This window comes from Fusarium coffeatum (genome assembly GCF_003316985.1).
Source record: "Fusarium coffeatum strain FIESC_28 chromosome Unknown BRIP53273_contig_59, whole genome shotgun sequence".
Lineage (NCBI taxonomy): Eukaryota > Fungi > Ascomycota > Sordariomycetes > Hypocreales > Nectriaceae > Fusarium > Fusarium coffeatum.
The window spans coordinates 23741-45328 of record NW_022157855.1 but is presented as its reverse complement, the minus strand read 5'-3'; the positions used below and the strand labels follow the sequence as shown (position 1 = coordinate 45328).

The window sequence follows — 21588 nt, the reverse complement described above, 5'->3', positions numbered from 1 at the left end:
CCATGTTTCATTGGCCTGGAAAGATCTGGTTAATTTCCCGAGCCGATCCCTGTATCCTAGGGCTCAATTTCACCCTCTTAGAACCGCTCGCTTACGAGCGTCCGAGTAACTATTGACAAGCTATTGAAGCTTGACAGATCGTTTGATCTGGACTGAGGTATCGGTAATTCAGGGGAAAAGCTTGTTTTGGCAATAGTTACTAATAATCATTCTTTAAAATATGGGCAGTCCCCATGGTGGCTTCTCTTGGCAAACGGTTTGTCTTGGCAAGCTGTCTGTCTTTCGTTAACATCTGATCAGCCTTCACTATGCGTGTCTCATCTTTTACCGTCGCCTTTTTTATGGCTGATGTGGTTGTCGAGGCTGGAGTTTGCAAGCCAGCACGCAAGTAACCGCACGTATCTGTCCTCTCCACTGAGTACTGACGTTTTTCAGGAACAACTACTGCAGAGTCACTCGTCACTTCAAGTGTAGAATCCTCCACAGCACTTCCTGCTACCTCTACTGAGCTCCTTTCTACCGTCACCATCGAGGAGACCTCAATTGCTACGACAGCCACGGAAGCTGATGTCACCACCGCTGGAGAGGCTTCTACAACTACGATCGAGGAAGCTTCTACCATTACTGAGGAAGCCTCTACAACCACCACTGAGGCAGGGTCATCTGCGACACCTGGATCAATCGTAAGCACTGGGCCAGTCGCCGGCCAGACTATGAAAGGAGACGGCTCGCGATTCGTACCCCTTTCCTTCGCATCATCCGACTCGACCCAAACCTTGGTCTTCAGTCTTCTCTCCAACGGCCAGCTTTCCACAGGTGGCAACAACAACTACTTATGTATGAGCTATAGGGATGTGGGTGTTCTTGGCCCACTTGTTCTATGCCCATTCGACAATTTCACAAATGCTCCACTCAAGTGCTCGCGGGCTTCCAGTGGTACTCTCTCTTGCACTGCGCCAAATGGATCTTGCACCACCGCAGGGACTTGCCAAAGACCCAACAATGCCGCGCTATTCTTTCAGTTCTATGTCGATAATATAGGGACAGGCTATTTTGGCCCTGCTGGCGACTTCGCTGGCTTTACGGCTCTCGACTTAACTCTTACCGAGTAAATGACATTGATTCGGATACACATGTAGCAGTAGAGTAGTGACGAAGGGGTATACGTGTATGTTGAATTTAGCTGGTTAGAACATTCTCTCTTCTAATGTTAATTACTTCCAATCCGTTCATGAAACAGAGATTTGTCTCTCCAGTACGGAAATATCAGAGGTTTCCTCCTCTAGAGACCCAAAGCTAGATATCCACCAACACTTCCTGGCCTCCAAGCTAGCCATGATAATTTCTCTAATGCAATGCTTCACTCATAGGCTCAGCTATCTTTGGCGGATAGCCAGAATCGTATGATGTATCTGCCCCCTGAGCAACCGAGTAGTATACCTTTGGTGTGCGGTTAAAAACCAATCCGGGATGGGCAACAAACAGACAGAACACCGCAACAACAATTAATCTGCGCCAACTGTTAGTTCCAGATCATTAGTTCAAAGCCAGGCAAGAGAAAACTTACACTCCTTCCAACGCAATAAACAAGTCCTCATGTTTGATCAACTCTCCCGAGTACCCTTCCTTGAGCTCATCCGCACGGAAGATACAACGAGCCAGAGTAGCCAGTACCGCAATGGCAAGGAACCCAAAGAAGAGTTTGTCCCTAGAACCGAGGGTTTTGGACTTTGTAGATCTCAGATACCGGAACATATAGTCTGCAAACAGGATACTGAATGAAACAAGCATGATGACTTGTAGGATGAGTCCTGCCATAGCGACGTCGACGCCAACTTGGCTGGCACCTGAGGAAGAAGCTGACAGGCCTCCGCCAGTCCCTTGCAAGATGAGCGAAACAATGTCCATAGGTACATATACCCAAGCAAAGTATTTAGTTGGGAATCTAGCGAGGCTTGGACCATAGTGTTCGATACTATTGAAATGTCAGTATGATTGACTCCTCTTAAAATTGGATGATAACTGACCTTTGGCCCAGAGTGACGTAGATTGCCGCACAGTAGAATACGGGAGCTTGTGTAATAGCAACTGCAGCAGGTCAGTATGTCTAACCTCCTAGATTCAACAACAAGACTCACTGATTTGGGTGATGAAAGCACCAAAGCTCCATGGATTTACCCACAAGAGAATTCGCGCAACGTAACCGGTTACCTCATGGGTACAACTCAGAATCATACACCACATAAACCAAGGCGTCTTCCATCGCCAGCCTATGTAGGCATGCACAAAGGTGGCGATAGTGAAGAGGGCCGCGAAGGAAATGTTGGCGGCGAGAGAAGGACGGTAGCCATATACGCTCGCTTCAATTGGGCAAAGCTAGACTTGGGTTAGTGTTCGATACTCCCGTAATCATGGTCGTGTTATTAAATCAGTGAGCTTTAGATGTGAGACGTACTTCCAGGGTACAGTTGGCCTTGGGCCCAAACATGACAAAGTTCCCCGTGTCGTTCATGGTCGGAGTGTGAGTAAGGGTCGAGTTGAACAGTAATTAGAACTATACAAAGGGCCTGGTTGCTTGAAACTACTCAGAGGTCATATCTGGGTTTTTCTGGTCTCTTTATACAACAATGTGATCTACATAACACTGCCTCATTCGCATTCGCACACAGATATTAATGATAACAACATATTGTTTTCGTTTACATGTTTCGCACTAAGACGCCGAAGGATCACTCCATGTCAGCAGTAGTGAAACAGGGGATTTGAAGGGACGATCCCTGCAGAGGTGATCATATGGAGCTGTTGTTGATGCCGCCGTACCTGCTTGTTGTTATAGACGTGCAGTATTGGCCGAATTATTGAGAACTTGGCTGGATGGTAGACAGGATACTGGTCAAGCTGGAATACCAAGATTAGATCAACAGTTTAGACGCCATTCCAAATAGACATGATCAACAATCCCATCTGGAAATGCCCATATGAGTGATTGTTACAGTACAAAAGTGTCAGTGTTGTCAGGATCGACAATGCTTGAGATATGGCAAGCGTTGCGGGCCAGCCAATCCCCATCATGTTCTGTACACCGTCACGAGAAGATAAAATTCAAGCCAGCTGGACTCTTCACAAAACAGCCGCCGTGTTTGCTATGGTGTCAAGAATGTCTCTCATTCGGATCCTTCAATGGAACCAACCGTCAATGCAACCGTGTAAGCAGATTAGTCTAACCTCGTTTGAGTTAGCCATGCGACACAGCCAATCATCAGCTATCACGCTGAGTCCACTTAAGCAACTAGGATGTTTCTGGTCATTTTCCCCAGCCATGGATAATAAGCTTAACCACAGTCTACAGGGATAGATCATCCAATTCTGCCTTACGCTTGGATTTGTGAGCATCCCAGCTACGCGTCTCGGTCTTTGTGTCATATCGCCACATGATTTTGCAGTCTAGCAAGAAACACCGAGATATGCGGTAGGATTGTATATCTAATTTGGGTGCCATTCACCAAGCAAGAATGTCTCTTGATTGGAGAATGCAAAATCCTTCGTCTCCTCTAATAGTCCAGCCATCGATAGCGCTACCTGGAGACCCATTTTCTTACCAATTTGACGGATTATCCCGGCTGCCCATAACCTTTGCTCTGGAGGGGAAGTCCTCTGGACGGCAGCGAAGAAGAGTGGCCAAAGGAGCAGGAAACCTCCCGGAGCTGTGTTATTATCCTCCACGTCGATTGTGGGGTTTTCATCGTTTTGTCGATACCCAAGATGGTATGCCGCGCTGTGACAAATGCCATCCGCCATAATCCGCAGTACCTTGTATGAACTTTGCAGAGATTGCTGCTGTTGTTCAGTGCCATGTTTGAGTGTAGCTACAATGATCGACTCGTGAACTAGCAGTCGCGCATTGCGATAACAATTCCACAGACACGCGATCCAAGGATTTGTGTAAGTATCGTACTGGAGGTCGTATCTGCTCGAAGGCACGCCATCGGGTCCGACAGATCGATACGACTTGTACTCCCAGCTAGCTGGTAATGATTGCGCCCATTCTTCCATCATAACATCAAACGGTAGAAGTCGATTGGAGATAACATCAGGATCAGTAATCTCCTGGTATTTCAGTTCGGCTCGAGCACCGGCAAGAGCCTCGTTAATCTGAGACAGTTGGTTGATGGGGATATAAGCTTCTGTTTGATGTGGCTCTGCCCACTGGGACCATTTAGCTATCTCCAATGGGAAGGGTTCCTGCAGCTGATGACATGTAGTTATCTGGCGTCGGGTTAGTTCATGTATGTATGTTACTAGTAAACGCACCACATTACCATATGACGCCGCATCTGCATGAACAGCTTTAAACCAACCGGGGTCTGAAACTGCTGAGGACCGCGCATCTCAATACATCGAGCCGCTGCGATGATATGTTGGCTGAAGGCCTTCATTGAGCTCGTATCTGCAAACGCAATTGTCTAGCATATTTAGCAGACATACCAAGCCCGAAGCACTGAATTTACCTCGAAGGTTCCCATCAACAGAACAGCTCCAAGTGTCTCATCCGCAACCCTTTGTACTGGGTCCTGTAGGGCGTTCTGCAGCTGCTGTATCGCGATTTGGTAAAGTCGTATCGACTCAGAGCGCCATTCTGAGACGTTGCCAGCATTGGAAAGAGCAGCAAATCCTGCTGCAGCCACCGTTGTGCTAATTAATCCGAATGCAGACCTTTCATTCCAGATCAAGAAGGGAAGATATTCGTGGCTATCTTGCAGCGCCCCATTTGAGACATCGAAAGTATACTGTCGTATAAAGAAGGTCGTGGCTCTGTCTCTGAGTGGTGATGATAAAGGCCGCTTCCAAGTCTCCGGCTCTGTGGTCAATGTTATAGCTTGACCTGCGTTTCTTCTTGCCATGTCCGTGGTAGTTTGATGGCGGAAGATCGCTCCTGTATTGGAGGGTCCCGGACAGGTCCATCCTGCAGTCTTGCACTGGGTACACTCAGGTAACAATAGATCACACTATATATCATTAATTTAGTTGTAGGAAGTCTCGTGAACATGGAGTGCCGCACCTTAATTTTCCGCTGCTTACATGTCGCACAACCGCGACTTGGCTTTCCTGGATTGACCATACCTACTTAATGGTAACTTTTGAGGTAAAGGTGATCTCAGGTCCGGGCCTGACGAGGAAGCACGAGGATAGGCTAATGTGGCTGGAGTATTGTTGATCCGCTCCTGGCCCCTGGCTATTTCCAAGCTAATATCTGGATGCAACAGTACAAACCCAGGATCGATCTGTCCATGAGCAGTGGGGTACCATATTCAGCTGACTCCGAACGTACTTTGTCGGGGCATACGAATTATACAAAGGGTCCGGTCTCTAGGCTCATTATAGAGGCTTCTACAGCACTGCCATCTTAACCATCCGACTGGTTTATTACAGATATTCACTTATCGTCTTTGCATGGGCACTTCAGTAGCAAATTGAACATTATATTAATATTGGTGAAGTGAACGAAATCCTTTTAACAAGCCATATATATACCACAAATTAACCACCCAAGCTCTCAATGAATCAGCGCCAGTCTCTCAGGTGCGGGTGTGTGGACAACCACAGGAATGTTGTGGCTGCCTGTGCTATTCCACTCTGGTGTTGTTGTTGTTTGAGACCCTTCAGATCCTCCCGAACCTCGATACCAGTTTGTCTCGGGATCTCCAAGACACTCTCCAACCGTAACCGCTAGACAAGAGTTAACAACCATTTTCATCATCGGGCCCAATAGACTTACCTCTCTTTCCACTTTTTTGCGTGGCCTGGATAATACGGGGAAGAATATTCTCGACCGTGTTCTGATGGACATCGTGCATGAGAACGATGGAGCCTCCATGGCTCAGCCCGTAGTTGTACGAATCTACCGAGGGTTCGGCACCACCGAAGGAAGAATACTTCCAATCGTTGGTGTCGATATCAGCAATAATGACTTTATACCCCAGCTGACCGAGTACTTCAAGAGTTCGGTCGCTGAAGCTAAAGTATGGAGGACGCATGTAGACGGGGTCCTTACCTATCATGTGAATGAATTGGTTGCTCAGCAGTGCCATTTGCTGTTCAACGTCGAAGTCAGCCAGGGTAGCAAGATCAGGATGGCCGTATCTAAAGATGATCGGTTAGCAAGTTGTCCTTGTGCGCTTGTTCTAGGCTGGCACTTACGTGTGAGATGCAACTTGATGTCCTTCATTGATCATCCTTTCAACAGTGGATTGGTAGTCCTCAATATTCCCCAGGTTGTACCCATTGAGGAAGAATGTGGCCTGGAACCCAGCTGATGCAAGCTGATCAAGTACAGACTCGGTATAAACGAAGGGTCCGTCATCGAACGTGAGCGCAACTGTGTCCGGCGTGGTGCAACTGTAGATTGTGACTCCAGATGTGAGAGCCCTCTTCTTCGGTTGCGCAGGAATTGTAAGAGCCGTAACCAGATGGCTCAAGGAAGTGAGGACTATGAAGACACGCATCGTAAAAGCGGATTAGGAAGAGTTGAGTAAAAGATGAGACGATAAAGAGAAGGTCGAGATTCGAATTGCAGAGTAAACAAGCACGGCAGTGCTTTCTTGTATTAAATCTATAGCTATCTACTGCACTACCAAATCGGAATTGGACAATAACAAACTCATCTTCGTCATCGTATATGCAAGGAGGTAAGCTAGAAAGCCACTTGATGATAAGGTTCTCGGGTTTCCAGAGCGACAAGGGTCGTTCGGAGCTTTTTGCAGATCAGAGGTACTGTGGCTTGCGGTTGACATCCAATAAAGTGCTGGAATGTAGACGCGACCCGATGATGGTCTGAGGATTTATTGTCTTGGCGCGTCGCTTTCGCGCCTTGGCAAAGCCACTTTATTTCCCAATCGCTCGTCTCGGCAGGAACCGGTTCCCAGGATGGTGACATGCGTGCTATCATTTAGACCTGCACAAAAGTGATCCGGATCACAATCTTCGATCCGTTCCTCGTCTATGGAAGTTGTAATCCAGGGTAGCAACATCTCAGTAGGGTTTGATTTTCTTTTCGTACTTTTGCCACCTTTTTCACCGTTGACTGCTCGATCGATTCTATTACAATTTCTTCTCGAGTGCTAAGGTGATACTTCTGTAATCGAACCTACCCTGTATCATCACGTACTTTTCTCTCGTCGGGACAGCTCACGCTGTGAAGCCATCCTCAATTGCGATTAGGCTCTGCAGGTTCAAATGTGGAATTACTGAAACTAAATTACACTTGGGACATGTTTTGATTAAGAGAGTTGAGTTGCGGTTTCGTGTTGCCCCATATTGCAACATACTCGTTGTTTTAGGGAAAAGAGAAACTCAAGACCTGCAAAAGAGTACACGAAGACGACATGCGTACTAACACGCAGCCACCCCTACTGCCGCGATCTAAGTTAGTGCTCGAGTACTTCTACAAGAGTTTAGTCACATGACTTTCGCCCTCGTGTAGAAAGCGCTCAGACCACTGCACCTTATCTATGACGTGGATACCAACGCTGTCCTTGCTTCGGGGTTCAGATAAACCAAGGGCCCGGACTTTGCCAGCAGATTACCCGTACGCGTTTAGCTACCCGTACATCCGGAGTTAGCCGTACCCATTTACTTTCAGCCAATAGAAAAAGTGGGAAGACATTCGACGTGGTCGACCTGGACGAAATGGGCCCCTGAAAATGTTCCCCTCCATCAACAGTCATGGTTAGCATGAGTTTAGCTTCAATGCTGTACTACGTGTTGTCGTTGCCCCCGCGGAGTCGCAACAAGAAAAAGGATCACGGATCGACAAGGGCAAACCCAACGCAGCTATTCAACAGCAACCCCAAGTAGATATAAGCGCTTGTGGCTGTGCCTGTTCTAGGCTTTCGCTTACGTTAGTCCTGCAAGCATGCTGCAGCATTAAACCTTCCTAAGGCGGCATTTCAGATGGAGGGTCTAGTATTGCTGTCACTGCTCTGGTCTTCACTATGGCCATCATCAGAGAAAACTGCTAGACCACACGATCCCAGATGTAATGTAAAAATAAGTTGAGAGCCCGTCAGTTCGTCGACCCAATATGATTGATCCAGAAAGTCAGCCAACGAAGCTACAAGTAATTGATGTTTCGAAGGTAATCTACAACTCCAACGGACGACGGACGTATAGTCAGCCTCGGGAACCCTCCCCGTAGGACCGTAGGATTTATCCAGATAGGAATTATTCAATTAAATCTACTAGTCACTAGAATAAGCTGACTAAATGTGACATTCCGGACTCGGGTCTCGGACTGACTGTCTATGCGCGGTTTGGGGGCCAGAATCTGCGGGGTTTGATTTTAGGCTAACCACCTACTATCCGCAATGCCACATCGTGTTTAGGCAGTCAGCAAAGAAATCCTACGAAAATCCCTTGGCATAAGCGCTATCTCTTTAATGCAGCGGGAGTCTTTCCCGCACCTCCAACTTAAGATACTTAAATCTCTATCTGATTTCGCATAGGATAGAAGTATTCTTAATCAATAACTGCCGAGAGAAGATGGAGGAGTGGGAAGAATAGTCCCGGAGTATTGTACGAGTGGGTGCTTAAAACGGCAGGTAAAGCTTTCTTACCGAAGGATCGATGCCAAGATGCAGCATGATGCTTCAATAGTGTGAATATTGTGGAAAACCTTATCCTGAGCGCCAAGAATCGGTGAGATGGGGCGCAAGGCTCAGAGAGACCAACTTTACAAGCTTGCCTAGTCGACAGGATATAGTAGTTGGCATGAGTTGGAAGTAAAGATTGCTATCAAGGAAGATTGATCTTGAGGGGAATTTTACTGAAGGACAAGTATGGCACAGAGAGAGGATTAAGATAATTGGCACATAAGAGGAAAGCTTTCGTAGGTTATTAAGAATATTAATGGACGAGAGAAAGGACCCCACGAGCTGCACAGGAAGAACTTTGGTTCCAAGGGTATTAGTGGAGCTCTCATTCGTATCATCGCCAACAGATGCTTGCAACGCGATAGCATCAGCATTTGCCACATCTAGCGCCCCATCTGGGAGGTAGCATCGAGAACTCTATGTGTTGTTCAGGACCAAAGCGTAGTAGGATGGAAATGCTGACCAGGAAATAGTATAAAGCCAGGTGCTTCCTCCTTCAGGACTGTTCTGTTTGCTTCTATCACCATCAGCTTCTACCTCCTCTTTCCAACTCAACAACGCCAACACCACCACCACCACCCACAGCCAATATGCAATTCTCCGCAGCCATTCTCGCCCTCGCAGCCACTGTGTCGGCCGTCGACCTCAGGTCTTACACTTCTACTGGCTGCACCGGTGGCTGGGTAGGCTGCCCAGGCATCAACCCCGGCGTCTGCTGTGTGTTCAGCGAAGGAGCCGGTAGCGGTAGACTGAGTGTTTCTGTCAACGCCGTGAGTGAAACCTCTATCATCTTGCTTACAGAACTAACAGGTGTCAACAGATCCCCCGCGAATGGCGCATCCAGGGCGAGGCTTACACCGGCGGCGGCTGCCGATACATCGCAAACCAGCAAAACTCCAACGGTAACACCGACATCTGCATGACGTACAGTTCGCGCGGCGACCGCACCGGAGGTATCTACAGGTTCGTCGGCCGCAAGCGTGCCGCCGACGAGTCGTGCCCTGCCGAGCAGCCTAACGGTGAAAAGTGTGAATCCGCTGTCAAGGCTGACTCAGTTGGTCTTGCGGATGGCACTGTGTACAACATTTCCAGCCTTGCCGATGAGAAGGTCGCGGAGTTGGTAAGCTTAACAAGAAATGGATCCTGTGTGGACTAAATGCTAACTTCCTTCAAGTTGAAGATTGCCGACACCGGCGCTGGTGCCGACGAGGTTCCCGCCGAGTTCCAGCCCCTGCGCCGCTAGATCGATAGATGAAGACATACTCAAGGTCCTGGTAAGGATATGTCTCGGACTGGAAGTTGAGATCAAACAAGGACAAGCTGCAAGTAGAGCAGTAGGGTTGTAATGCTTGCTTGTGATTACAATATCTGAACACTATAGTCTACGAATACATAACGAGCTATACTGAATTAAGCTATCTTGTATTCATTTTTTCGATTGCCTCACTCTTCAAGCTACATGAAAGTAGGTTTGTATATGAGAAACATGTAAGCGCATAGGTTTATCGGCAGTGGCAGTTGTATACACTTCGATGTAAGTTTAAATACGGGTGCGCATTCATAGTCTTTATGTTATTAGGGTTCTTTCCGGGAAGCACGGACACAGCGCCAGTCCCTGCCAGCGACTTAAGTGAGGATGTGTGAAGTTATACGAACAAGAGCCCCGGGCTAGGAGACGACACCTCTTTATCGGACCTAGCCATCTTACCCAGCGCAATAAGAACTTTTCCGTCGAATCCATTCTCCATACCGCCAAAGTACAACAGGAGCGAGAAGGCAAAGAACCATGGCCGTCCCCGCAAGCAGCCCATTTCCCCAAGCGATTCCAAGCCTCTGGTACATTGCTGGCGCAAACAAAGGAAAGCTAAACCCTGCCATGGTGCGGACAAAGGCTGCAGCTCCAGTAGCACTTGCGGCATATCTTTCATATGAATCAATGATGTATGTCTGAGCGCATTGGAATGAAAGAATGAGACCTGCTGCGAAAATCGTTGCTCCAACATTAGGTATTATCCAATGGAGCTTGAGATGCGCCGCAACGCCGTAGAGAATAAGACCAGCAGGGGTAACTAGCGCTGTGGGGAACATCAAGGGAACGCGAAACTCAGGGCGCCCAGGATGATTGTAGCGCTCTTTGAGCACCCTGTAAACCTGCTACAGGTCAGCATTCAAAGTAGATACCTACAGATGCAGAGTAACAATACCTTATCAATCAATGGACCAGATATTTGGAGTCCAATGACAAAGCCGACACCAAGCGAAACATAATTCAAGCTGGCACGGCCAGGCTGTTGATTGTATTGCCCTTCCCATACCATTGGGAACGAAGCGAAACTGTCTACAAATTAGCCAATGGAGGCTGATGGGATAGTGAACGAATAACTTACACGAGGTACATCAGACCATATAGATAAGCACGGTATAGTGCAGTGATCTGTATAGCCGGTTGTGTAAACAGCATGACAAAAGGCCGTTTCAAGTTATTAAGTAGTAAGGACATGAATGTTCGATCTCGTTGCTCGAACTCCGTATGCAAGTACTTATTGCCAGTTAGCTTGCGGAGATTCCTGGCCTTGACCTTTAGAATCTTAGGTGGGTATGTCTCTTGCAGGAACAGGAACGCAAGTATCTGAACCACAGCATCGGCTATGGAGACGACCCAAAAGATCCAACGCCAGTTCAAATGCTGCGTCAGATACCCGGCAGCTATAGCATTGTTAGTTTTGACTTTGCTCGAAGTGCAGAAAATTTACCAATTGGTCCTACTGCGGGTCCCAAGAATGGAGCAAGACTGTAGATAGCAGTTGCTGTTCCTCTTTCTTCCTTGCGCCAACAATCACTCAGCACGCCCCCTCCAAGCTAAACAAGAAGGTCAGTCACAGTTAGATTCGCCGGGAATATTGACAAGCCATACCGCTTGTGGAGCACTTCCACCTAGGCCACTCAAAAAACGAAAGATCAACATTTGCTGCTTTGTCTGAGAAAAGCCACACACGGTATTGAACACCAAATAAAACATATTGGCTGACTGGAGAACAACAACCCTGCCAAACATCTCTGACAATGGAGCCAAAAGGAATGGGCCGATCGCATATGCAAGAAGAAAGATTGACATGAGCAAGTATGTCTCAAAATCCGAAGAGATGTTGAACTCAACTGCCAAGTCTGACAACGCTGGAGCTAGCATGGTTGATGACACGGGAGAGATGAAAGTGAAACAAGAGACAAGGATAGTAGAGGTCCATTTCTTGCGCCTGCTCCAGTTGTGGGGGTTGGAAGGGTCTTGGGGACTATCCCAGGTGACCTAACAGTGTTAGTGTAAATGGAAGGCACATGGAACAAAAACCTGTGTACTAACAATATTAGGATCTCTGCCCTGGGAGTCGAGGAGAGGTTCCGGAGGTAACTGTTCCTCCAAATCATCTGTACACGTGATGGATTGATCGCACTGGCTTGCTGCATCAGGGACCTCGGCGAGTAAAGACAGTGGTCTTGAGCGTCGGCAAGTCGCAGGATCATACAGTCCATCATCCATGTCATCATGCGCCAACCAAGGGTAGTTCTGGCGTGATTTCTCATAGTTGGTTAATCCCTCAAGCATGGGACTCCAAGATCTCCAAAGTGAAGAATAGGACCCAGCCCTGGAGAGCTTCGGAGTATTGCTCCTGCTCATGATTCAGACCCTACTATGAGAAGATATAAAACGGAAGGTAGCGAGTGAATCTTTGGTAATTGCGAAAACGACGGTGTTTGTAGAACGATAGTAAGAAGTTAAGCGAGTGGCTTGGTGTGATGGTGTGGTATTGAGCAGTTCAGGGCACCCTTTTATCGTTTGGATCCATTGTGTCTCATCGCCTACAATGGAGGCAGAGTACTAGGATACGGTTAGTGTTGGACGCTAGAATGCTTCTCGAGACATAGCCTCTCATGGCAAAATGGCAACATGGCAACATGGCAACCTGCAGCAAATTCACGTTATCTCATGAGTTGTGGCTTGTAAGGGTTTGTTCACGCTACCTGAATACGTCACGAGGCAGATTAGCTTACACCGGTAGATTTGTCCCTCGATCTGATCTGATACTCTTATTCCCGCCTATCAGAGTTACTTATGCGAGGACCTCAAACCTGATCAGCAGTCGTCATTGTGGTGGCTGGCGTGATGCCGCTCAGCCTTGACGATTTAGAGACTTTTTATCTGCTTGGCCTGCTTGAGAAAAGTGAGCCCATTAAATGGTACACCGCTTGCAGAAATTGAGCAGCTCTCAGAGGCCGATCTAAGGCAAGCTGCATGAGATGGTAAAGCGCTTGCGTAGTCGTTAATCTAAATTTAGACGACATATCCTATTGCAGCATGCCTGGTCGCGTGTCTCAATGTTTAGACAAGTAGGGGTAAGGGTTATCAATCTTGGCCTTTTTTCAGCTCCCCTGAAGTTACTAATTTTACAAATTGTTAAACTTGCGTGTTGCTACTTGATTGGAAGCATCCATTTGTCTCTGTCGTAAAAGTCATCTTAGGCTCGACGCTAATCGTTTAAAGGATGTGAGGGGCTTTAGAGGGCTAGCTTAATCAAGTCTGGTATGCTGGACCAACAGCGACTTAAAGGCCGGAGATTTACACAGCCACCCATCATGATTGGATAATGAAATTAAGCTTAACTTGGTTTCTTCCCTGCCTCCATGTGTTGGTATGTCACTGCTTGGCATGAAACATGATGATCTACGCAGCCCTGTGAAGCGGCATAAGGATGACGCGTCGTCCCTCCAACTAACTTGACTGAAAACTGTCGCTTGAGTGGAATTGATATGAGTGAGCCTGTTTATGCTTTGTGGCTTGGGCATTCCTATGACGCAGGTAAAACTTTCATGTAGACTCTCGTGACCTTTCTCTTTGAGAGAAGACATACGACCTGTTGCTATTCTGGTCAACTGTCTAGGCCATGAGCAGTTTCAATATCGCAAGAGGCTGAGTAACGAGATGAATGCAGGTGTGCAGTTTAATCGACTCAGAAAAATAAGAAAAAATGAAAAACGAATGAAAAACGAATTCCTAAACAGCCCTTAACGTCGTGTTAGAATAAGCAGGTTATTGTATATATAACAGGTCATGGTCCGACCGAAAAGCTTCCAATTTAGATCAATCGCATCCTCATATCACATTCGCTTATAACAGATATTCTTTCCAAACAAACTGTTGGCTACTAAACTTCCTTCGTTTTCAATAAACACTCGTTCTTATATTCATCTTAACTCCTACTCCAGCATAATGAAGACAAACTCCACCACCGCAGTACCAAGTATGAGGGTCCTCGTCTGCCCTTCAGGCTTCAAAGGTAGTCTTCAGCCAAGTCAGGCCGCGGATTGCATTGAAGCTGGCATCCTAGCCGTTGAACCTCTCGCCTTGGTCCGCAAAGTCCCACTCGTCGATGGCGGGGAGGGATTCACTGAGGCAATCGTCTCTGCAACCAGAGGCTCACTCCACCACATTCCTGTGACTGGCCCTGTCGGGGAGATTGTCATGTCTTTCTTCGGCATCCTTGGCCGGAGCAGCACGGATGAACCAGTTACTGCAGTGCTTGAAATGGCGGCGGCTGCTGGTCTCAGTCTAGTCCCGCCAAGCTGTCGCAACCCTGGAAGGACTACGACATTTGGCGTTGGCCAACTTATCCTTGCTGCGCTAGACGCTGGAGCGACCCGCATTCTTGTTGGATGCGGCGACTCTGGTACTTGCGATGGTGGTGCAGGGATGCTTCAAGCCCTTGGTGCAAAACTGTTTGGCACTAATGGGCGTCTCATTCCGATCGGTCGTGGCGGTGAATCCCTTATTAACCTTGGCGCGATCGACCTGTCTGGGGTAGATAACCGCGTGTTGAAGGCTAGAATTGAGGTTGCCGTAAATTGGCATAATGTTCTTTGCGGTCCCGAGGGGGTGGCAAATGTGTTCGGCCCACAGAAGGGATCGACTCCCGATCAAGCCGCTCGTCTGAGTCTCGCCATGGAACAACTGGCAGAGATTGCTACTGGGATTCTTTGCGACAAAAACATACGTCTGGCACCAGGAGGCGGAGCATCAGGGGGGCTTGGAACGGGATTACGTTTGGTTGGGGCCACGTTGAAGCCCAGATACGAGATTGTCATGCAGTACATCAACCTGCATAGTATCTTTAACGATTGTGATCTTGTCATCACTGCAGAAGGCGGTATAGATGATCAAACCCCGAGAGGGAAGATTCCTGCCGAAGTCGCAAGGCTTGCGAAGAAACATGGATTGCCAGTCATTGCGATTGCTGGGACAATTGGCCAGGGGGCCAGGGTGAACTACGATATTGGCATCGATGCCTTCACTTGTATCATCCAGAGGCCAATGTCTCTGGACGACGCGGTCCAGGAAGCAGAAAAGCTTACCCGAGAGAGTGCGGAGACGGTGATGAGAATTGTGGTGGTTGGGAGAATGCTGGGCAGAGCCATCTGATAGGTCATGTCCTGCATCAGAACATTGCTTCTTGTTAGTAATTCAGCCAATGATTAGTAAAGTTTGTTTCAAGTGAATGGCTTGGCGTGATAAGAAAGTTCTCAATTGATGAGTGCTCAGTTTAAAAAAAGAGGTCGGGCAGATGCCAAGCACTAAATTGTGAGTCTGCCTTGCAGTCAGCCTTAGACCATCTCTCGGCGGGCTAATGATATAAGCTTAAATCTCTAGGCGTCGTAACGTGGGGCTGAGTGGTTTCCCATCAAAACCCTACTGGCTGGCTCTTAGAGCAATGACGTGTGTCGTGCTGCTGTGTTTCCAGTTGTCGCTTATCTCCAAAAAGAAACCCCACACCCAGTTGATATACATTATGCACTGCGCATTTTCGACTTGTGAGCTTAACGCACAACATGTGCCCATGGATAATGGGTTGTCAAGACATTAAACTATTGATAGGCTTTACTCTTGGGTAGTTGAGAGTACCAAACGATCAATACATTAAACTATATACAAAGAAACTACCGCCGAAAAGGGACATCTTACTCTGTACAACCGGGACACTCAAAGCAAGAAGGATCATCCCAAGTACCATCCCGCGAGTGGTCAGGCCAATCTCTGAAGTTGGCCGTCTTGAGCTCTCCGAAAGAAAACATACATCGACCATCCTTGTACCCAGAGCCCTTGCAATATTCCGTCGCCTGGCAAATAGCCATGCATTTCTCGGGAGAGCTCTGATCAGGGTACCTCTCGAGGCTCTGCTGATTGTACCACTCCCACATTCCTTGGTAGTTGCACAAAGCACCATCCTTGCCTGCCTTGCGTGTGCATGTGTCGCCTTGCTTGTAAGAACACTTGTCCGTCTGGGGCAGAGGAGCAGAGTTGGAACATGTGGGACAATTGACGCAGGAGTTCGATAGCCAGAGGGAGTTATCGAAGTTGTGAGCGCCTGGAACCATGTCTGATTTCTTGAGTTCCTTGGCGGAGAACAGGCAGCGGTTCTCGGTGGAGTAATATCCAGCGGATTCACAGTTTTCAAGTGTCTGACAGATGGCGATACACTGATAAGGATCATCCTGGTAGGGATATTCTTCGCGAGTCTTCGTGTATGTCTCGCCGGGGTATGTGCCAGCCCAGACGCAAACAGTATCGCCGTGGTCCTTGAACCGATTAAACTCACAGTACTGCCCGCGGTTGTAGATACAGATATCAGCAGGAGCTGTGGTTGTTGTCGCGGGCGCAGAAGTTCTGGTAGTAAAGGTAGTTCGCTCAGGAGCCTGAGTGGTTGTCTCATCACTCGAACCAAAACACTTATCATTAACACAGTTAAAGCACTGCGGTCCCCACCATTCCTTGTCAATGTTGTCGCTCGTCGCTTCACGGGTGTCTGCTTGAGTGACCACATTGTTGGACCCATAGCACTTGCGGAACATTTGAGCAAAACCGGCTGATTTGCAGCCCGGTGTGGACTTACACATGGCCATGCAATCCTCGGACCCAGAAGCTTTTCCAATCCACCCATCCTGTCCAGGGAATTCGTAGAAGTCGCCCGTGTAATCGCCATAGACCCGACAATCGTGATCGTACCAGTCGTCCTTCAGGGCACACGCTGGCTGACAAACAGTTTCAGTGGGCTCACTGGACTTGGTTGTTGCAACCTGCGTGGGGACTTGAGTGGTCGAGGCAATCGCCGGAGCAGATGTATCGGCAGAACCAGACTCGCAGCCAGAGCATGTGAAGCATTTATCCAATGCATACCAGTCAACATCTCTGTCATCACTCCAGACTGGGCGGACCTCCGCCTCAGTAATAACACTGGTTGAGAGGAAACACAAAGCCCCGGCAAACTGGTGGCCAATTGTCTTGCAGCCTGGCATGGCCCTGCAGAGTTCAGCACATTCTCCGGGATTACTGTAGTAGACTCGGTTGCCCTCGCTATCGGGCTCCTGGCCTGGAGCAGGGATGATTTCACCACTGCCACTATACACTCCATAAACAGCGCAGTTCCAGTCTGCAACATGATGCCGGGCGTTGTCAATGGTCGCGCATGTTGCTTTGCAAGCGGTTTTTGTTGGCTCGACAGGCTGAGTTGAGCTTCCTACAGGCGAGGTAGGGCTAATTTCTTGGACATCATCGGATGTGGTTGGTTTGGAACCCTGAGATTGAGTGGTGATGGAGGAGGCCTCAGTTGCATCCTGGGAAGCGGTGGCGGAAGGGAGGTATGTCGACGCGGGTTCCTTGGTATGAGTGGAAGGGTCCTCCGTGGCAGTAGCAGCATTACTGAAGGTCTGGGACCCTTGAGTGTGAGGCGAGCTATTGGTCGCAATCGACGTCTCGTCGGTGCTGAAGGGAGGGTTTGTAGAGACGAGTTCTTCGGTATGAGCAGTAGCTGCCTCAGTATCCGAAGCAGCATCTGTGACGGTCTGGGACTCTTGGCCGAGGGGGAAGCTACTGCTCGCCGTCTGAGGCTCGACGGTGTTGGAAAGAGGGTTTGTCAAAACGGGCTCCTCAGCATGAGTGGTAGCATTCTCAGTATGAGAGGGGGCATTAGTGGAAGTCTCGTGTTCTTGAGTGTTGGGAGCGCTGTCGCTGACAGTGCGAGGGCCTTCCGTTGAAGGGGAACCATCAGCGGAGGATGTCTTAGACTCCATAACGCCACCTGCTTCTGTAGTAGTAGAGACAGTCACTGGAGCAGAGGCAGACGCAGGTGCAGACTCGGTGGTTGTGATAGGCTCAGGGTCAGCAGCACCACCGCCAAGGTCAAGTTTGAAGTCGCCGATGTTATCGGGAGTGACTTGGTTGGAGATGAAGATCGAGTCAACCAAGATCATGGAGATGCCCTGACCACTGCAGGACATGGAGATAGCAAAGCTGGCAGAGGAGGAGTCAGCCTCAACCTGCTGAAGAACTTGGTTCCATTGCATGTTCATTCCGCCCAAGGTGAGGAGGGACTGAGAGTAGAACTGTCTGTTGCCAAATGTCGCACTGATGGTACAGGCTTGAGTTCCAGCAGAGAAGACAAGGTAGTAGAACTGGACAGTGTACTTGTTGCGTTGACCGGTGCTGAGGGAGTTGAGAGTCTGGAACATGCTGGCAAAAGACCCGAGGTCACGTTTGCCAGCGGGGTTTCCGGTAGCAGACAAGGCAGCACAACCATCGTCCTTGCTGCCGTCTCCCTTATAACAACCTCCAGAGTGGAACTCGACCTGCCCCTCAGTGTTTACGCCAGTGAGGCCACTGGGCGTGTTAGGATCGCGTTGGGCAAAGCTGCCTCCGTCAAAGGTGTTGGTGATGATGACTTCGGATTCTTGGGTAGTGGTAGCGGATTCGGGAAGCGACAGGCTTGGAACGTTGGAACTGTGGGAAATCTCGGTGGTCGGGGCAGTGAGAGAAAGACTGTTGACAGTCGTTGGCTTGCTAGGCTTACAAGGACCAGCAGCAGCCAAGTTGGCAAGCGCCACGCCCACAAAGGTGAGCATCAACTGCATCGTGAAAGAAGTCTCGGTAAACCGTAGGCCAGGAAAAGAGTGAATGAGAGCTTGCCTCTGAAAGAAGGGATTGGGCGTTAATGTGTTGATTATATAGATGACCCCTTATTTCGGAGCAGAATGGTTACCCGACGCTGCATTCCGAAGCTATTTGCAACTATACAGTCAAGTTTTGTTTAGTTCAGGGCCTGGAGTCAGTATTTAGATTAGACAGTGCTACTATTGATGACTATTGACAGCCTCAGCGGGCCGCTTTAGCTGTATCCATGCAGGAACAAGTCTAGAACCCCAACACTAGTGCCAGTTGGTAGTAGCTCCACTGGGACACAGCTCTACCCACTCTGAATTCTTTCACGCGAAATTCCTTTCATTCAGCTGACGAAAAGAGAGACAGAAAAAGTAATATCTACCAAGTAGGCTTAGAGCTAAAGATCAAATTTATTATCCCAGCAAACAGTTCCGTACTAATTACTGTTATGATTGCCACCTGCCTTTCCTCTGAAACCCTGTGGTGAAGTGACCACCCAGTCCTTAGTTTCCGCTGTCCCATCAACTAAAGCTGCTTTCTGCTCCTTTGTGCACGTGTCGGCTGGCTGCAAGACGTAGCAGACACTGTCTATTGAGGCAGGAAGCTTGTTCTTGACGTCTCTCACGTCAGCCTTGCCGTTGGACTGGTAAGTCTCTTCCCTAGTCAATTCCACTTTACCCGTTGCCACGTCTTTTCGGAACATGGCGCGCTCAAAGATTCTGGACACTGTCTCGGGCTGGAACCCACCGGCACTGTGACCTGCTTGATACACGCGCGAGAACGAGAGGCCGCCGTGTTCGCGGACGAGACCGCCATTGTAGAATGAGTTGGTGACGATATTTGCATAACCAGAGTTGGCAAAGGACTTTGCGCTGTGAAAAGGAATATGAAGCGACGCATTCTCCACAGAAAACCCTGGAAACGTTGTGTCAGACACTCACAGGAAGTGATTTCTCTTGGAATACTTACAGTTGCAGCGGTAGTCACGGTCGCCAGACACCAGAGCGACATTGAGGCCTCTATCTAGAATATTGCCCAGGTGTGAGAGGTCATAGCGAGCCGGATCACCCGTTCCCCCGAAGAATACATCTGGGAATGCATCATTTCCTCTTGTATAGTTCAGTGGTACACCAAGCTCTTGTTGAACCCATTGTTGGTTAAAGAAAGCAGCCTCATACTCGTACGGAAATGCTCCTGGTTTCTCAACCGATATGTCGAATGGGTTGTACTTTGAAAAGATCGTTAGCACAGCTATAAAGATTCGGCTTGTATGTTTAGTAGCGGTTGTGTGTTTGAACTTACAATAGTAGCGTTGTCTACGCCTGTAAAACCGATTTCTAAACAGGTGGCTGAGGCCGCTGCACAAGCCTTATTGACGCGAGCATCAATCCCTCTCATTTGTGGATCGTTTTGTGCTTGAGCGGCTCTACAGGAACGGAGAAGGGCAAAGCAGCCCTTTTGAGGATCAGTCATTAGACCCATCAACCTAACGTAAGACGTCTCGTTAATTATGGGATGGCCGTAGGTATTATTTCTGGCATAGTCAAGCCAGCCGAGGGCCATAGCTTCGATATCTGTGACCCCATTAATGATACCCACAGTTGCCATATTGAGTTCAGTTGCTTCTTTGATCTCGTGCTTTCCGTTCTTAATAAGCTCGTTCTGTTCGAGGAAGTAGGTAGTGAACATAGTGGCATAAAAGCCAGCGTACTGACAACCGAGTTAGTTAGCCCAGGTTTATCTCGTTCTGTTACTGTAGAGACTGACAGACACTCCCCATATGGAGATTTTTGTGTTCTCAGTACGGTACTCAGGGAACTCGTTGAACCAAACCTGCGAGAATCTCCAGATCGTCCTAGCCGCAGCCATTGTGCCATTAATCGTTGTTGCCGGATCAGTTACATGCATTGTGGCTGGGGTCTTTGTGAGGTCAATCTCCTTGAGATCATTGATATCGGTGATGGACTCCAATGTGTCATTGTGTTTGTAGGCGGGCTTGAAAGTGTTGGTCAAAGTGTCAAGTGTTCCGTTTGCGAGGGTAGTATAAGAAAAGCCCACTCCCACAGGATTGTCGATGTAAAGCATATTGACATGATTGTTCCAGGAATGCTTGTTTAGCGTGGTTGAGTTCGAATCGGGGTTGAAGTAGCAAGGGAAAGCTGACGAGCCATCAAATCCGCTGTAGCCTGGACCACCGCCAAAATACATAGCGGTCGGGGCGCTCTCTGGGTTGTTTCGGGCCGCTATATAGAGATGCAACATTAGAGTTTGATACAAGTGAATGGGTGCATATTGAGAAGGGCGAGTACATACGAAAGTACCAGAAAAAGTAGCTTGCATTGCCATTCTCAGGTAACCCTTTGGCGCCTCCAGCATCGGGCACAAAGTAGCTCGGGAGATGCACATATCCCGAGTATGAGTGAATACCATGTGTTGTCTCACAGATATTAGTGACCTCTTTATATGATATTCTTGCTCCTAGGAACTTCTTCGAAAGAACGGTCGTAATGTTCTTTGGTGGGGAGACAAAGGACTGGGCAGATGCTGTAAGCCCTAAGGCAAGCAAGAAGAGAGTAAAAAAGATCTTCATGTTTGGCTGCATAGGAAGCGCGTAAGTAAAAAAGAGCAGCCGCGACTATCCTGGAATCTTGTCAGTTACGAAAGGTAACCCATGAACTTAGGACAAGTTCATGAGACGCGGGGTCTCAAGCGCTTTTATAAGTGTACGAGTTGATATCTCAGTAACAGTGTATCCTATTTTCCCAAGTACCAGAGAACACTTTGCATCTAGCTGATTCCAATGTAATTGATTGAATCCTTCCGATGGCCTGATTACGTATCTGCTAAAGCTGAGTGACAGTCACAGAGTCACAGGCCAAAACGGGGTTGAGGTAAGATTCATCTAGAAAGAGACTAGCTTTGGCGAACTGTCGAGTAGTTGCCGGATTCACTGCACCGCGA

At 48.4% G+C, this 21588-nt stretch overlaps 9 protein-coding genes across 9 annotated transcripts; 3 read left to right on the top strand and 6 right to left on the bottom strand.

The window, feature by feature from the left end:
* Window positions 1-308: 308 nt before the first annotated feature.
* Window positions 309-1112, top strand: FIESC28_02685 (uncharacterized protein; the record flags this gene model as incomplete). The annotated part of the gene is made up of 2 exons (XM_031156834.1): window positions 309-388; window positions 470-1112. 2 exons carry the CDS (start codon window positions 309-311, stop codon window positions 1110-1112), a joined length of 723 nt encoding a protein of 240 aa, XP_031019080.1.
* A 235-nt stretch (window positions 1113-1347) lies between these two features.
* FIESC28_02684 (uncharacterized protein) lies at window positions 1348-2512 on the bottom strand (the record flags this gene model as incomplete). Its single annotated transcript, XM_031156833.1, has 5 exons — window positions 1348-1510; window positions 1568-1975; window positions 2028-2088; window positions 2139-2376; window positions 2456-2512. The coding sequence occupies 5 exons, from the start codon at window positions 2510-2512 to the stop codon at window positions 1348-1350; spliced, it is 927 nt and encodes a 308-aa protein (XP_031019079.1).
* A 971-nt stretch (window positions 2513-3483) lies between these two features.
* On the bottom strand, window positions 3484-4901 carry FIESC28_02683 (uncharacterized protein; the record flags this gene model as incomplete). Its single annotated transcript, XM_031156832.1, has 3 exons — window positions 3484-4266; window positions 4320-4463; window positions 4509-4901. 3 exons carry the CDS (start codon window positions 4899-4901, stop codon window positions 3484-3486), a joined length of 1320 nt encoding a protein of 439 aa, XP_031019078.1.
* Window positions 4902-5554: 653 nt separating this feature from the next.
* Window positions 5555-6503, bottom strand: FIESC28_02682 (uncharacterized protein; the record flags this gene model as incomplete). Its single annotated transcript, XM_031156831.1, has 3 exons — window positions 5555-5727; window positions 5777-6141; window positions 6199-6503. 3 exons carry the CDS (start codon window positions 6501-6503, stop codon window positions 5555-5557), a joined length of 843 nt encoding a protein of 280 aa, XP_031019077.1.
* A 2735-nt stretch (window positions 6504-9238) lies between these two features.
* FIESC28_02681 (uncharacterized protein) lies at window positions 9239-9891 on the top strand (the record flags this gene model as incomplete). The annotated part of the gene is made up of 3 exons (XM_031156830.1): window positions 9239-9418; window positions 9469-9768; window positions 9823-9891. The coding sequence occupies 3 exons, from the start codon at window positions 9239-9241 to the stop codon at window positions 9889-9891; spliced, it is 549 nt and encodes a 182-aa protein (XP_031019076.1).
* A 461-nt stretch (window positions 9892-10352) lies between these two features.
* Window positions 10353-12321, bottom strand: FIESC28_02680 (uncharacterized protein; the record flags this gene model as incomplete). The annotated part of the gene is made up of 6 exons (XM_031156829.1): window positions 10353-10802; window positions 10853-10982; window positions 11036-11354; window positions 11402-11507; window positions 11563-11952; window positions 12007-12321. 6 exons carry the CDS (start codon window positions 12319-12321, stop codon window positions 10353-10355), a joined length of 1710 nt encoding a protein of 569 aa, XP_031019075.1.
* Window positions 12322-13911: 1590 nt separating this feature from the next.
* On the top strand, window positions 13912-15117 carry FIESC28_02679 (uncharacterized protein; the record flags this gene model as incomplete). The annotated part of the gene is made up of 1 exon (XM_031156828.1): window positions 13912-15117. One exon carries the CDS (start codon window positions 13912-13914, stop codon window positions 15115-15117), a length of 1206 nt encoding a protein of 401 aa, XP_031019074.1.
* A 536-nt stretch (window positions 15118-15653) lies between these two features.
* FIESC28_02678 (uncharacterized protein) lies at window positions 15654-18599 on the bottom strand (the record flags this gene model as incomplete). Its single annotated transcript, XM_031156827.1, has 1 exon — window positions 15654-18599. The coding sequence occupies one exon, from the start codon at window positions 18597-18599 to the stop codon at window positions 15654-15656; it is 2946 nt and encodes a 981-aa protein (XP_031019073.1).
* A 464-nt stretch (window positions 18600-19063) lies between these two features.
* Window positions 19064-21217, bottom strand: FIESC28_02677 (uncharacterized protein; the record flags this gene model as incomplete). The annotated part of the gene is made up of 5 exons (XM_031156826.1): window positions 19064-19542; window positions 19597-19855; window positions 19930-20337; window positions 20395-20870; window positions 20941-21217. 5 exons carry the CDS (start codon window positions 21215-21217, stop codon window positions 19064-19066), a joined length of 1899 nt encoding a protein of 632 aa, XP_031019072.1.
* Between the last annotated feature and the right edge of the window lie 371 nt (window positions 21218-21588).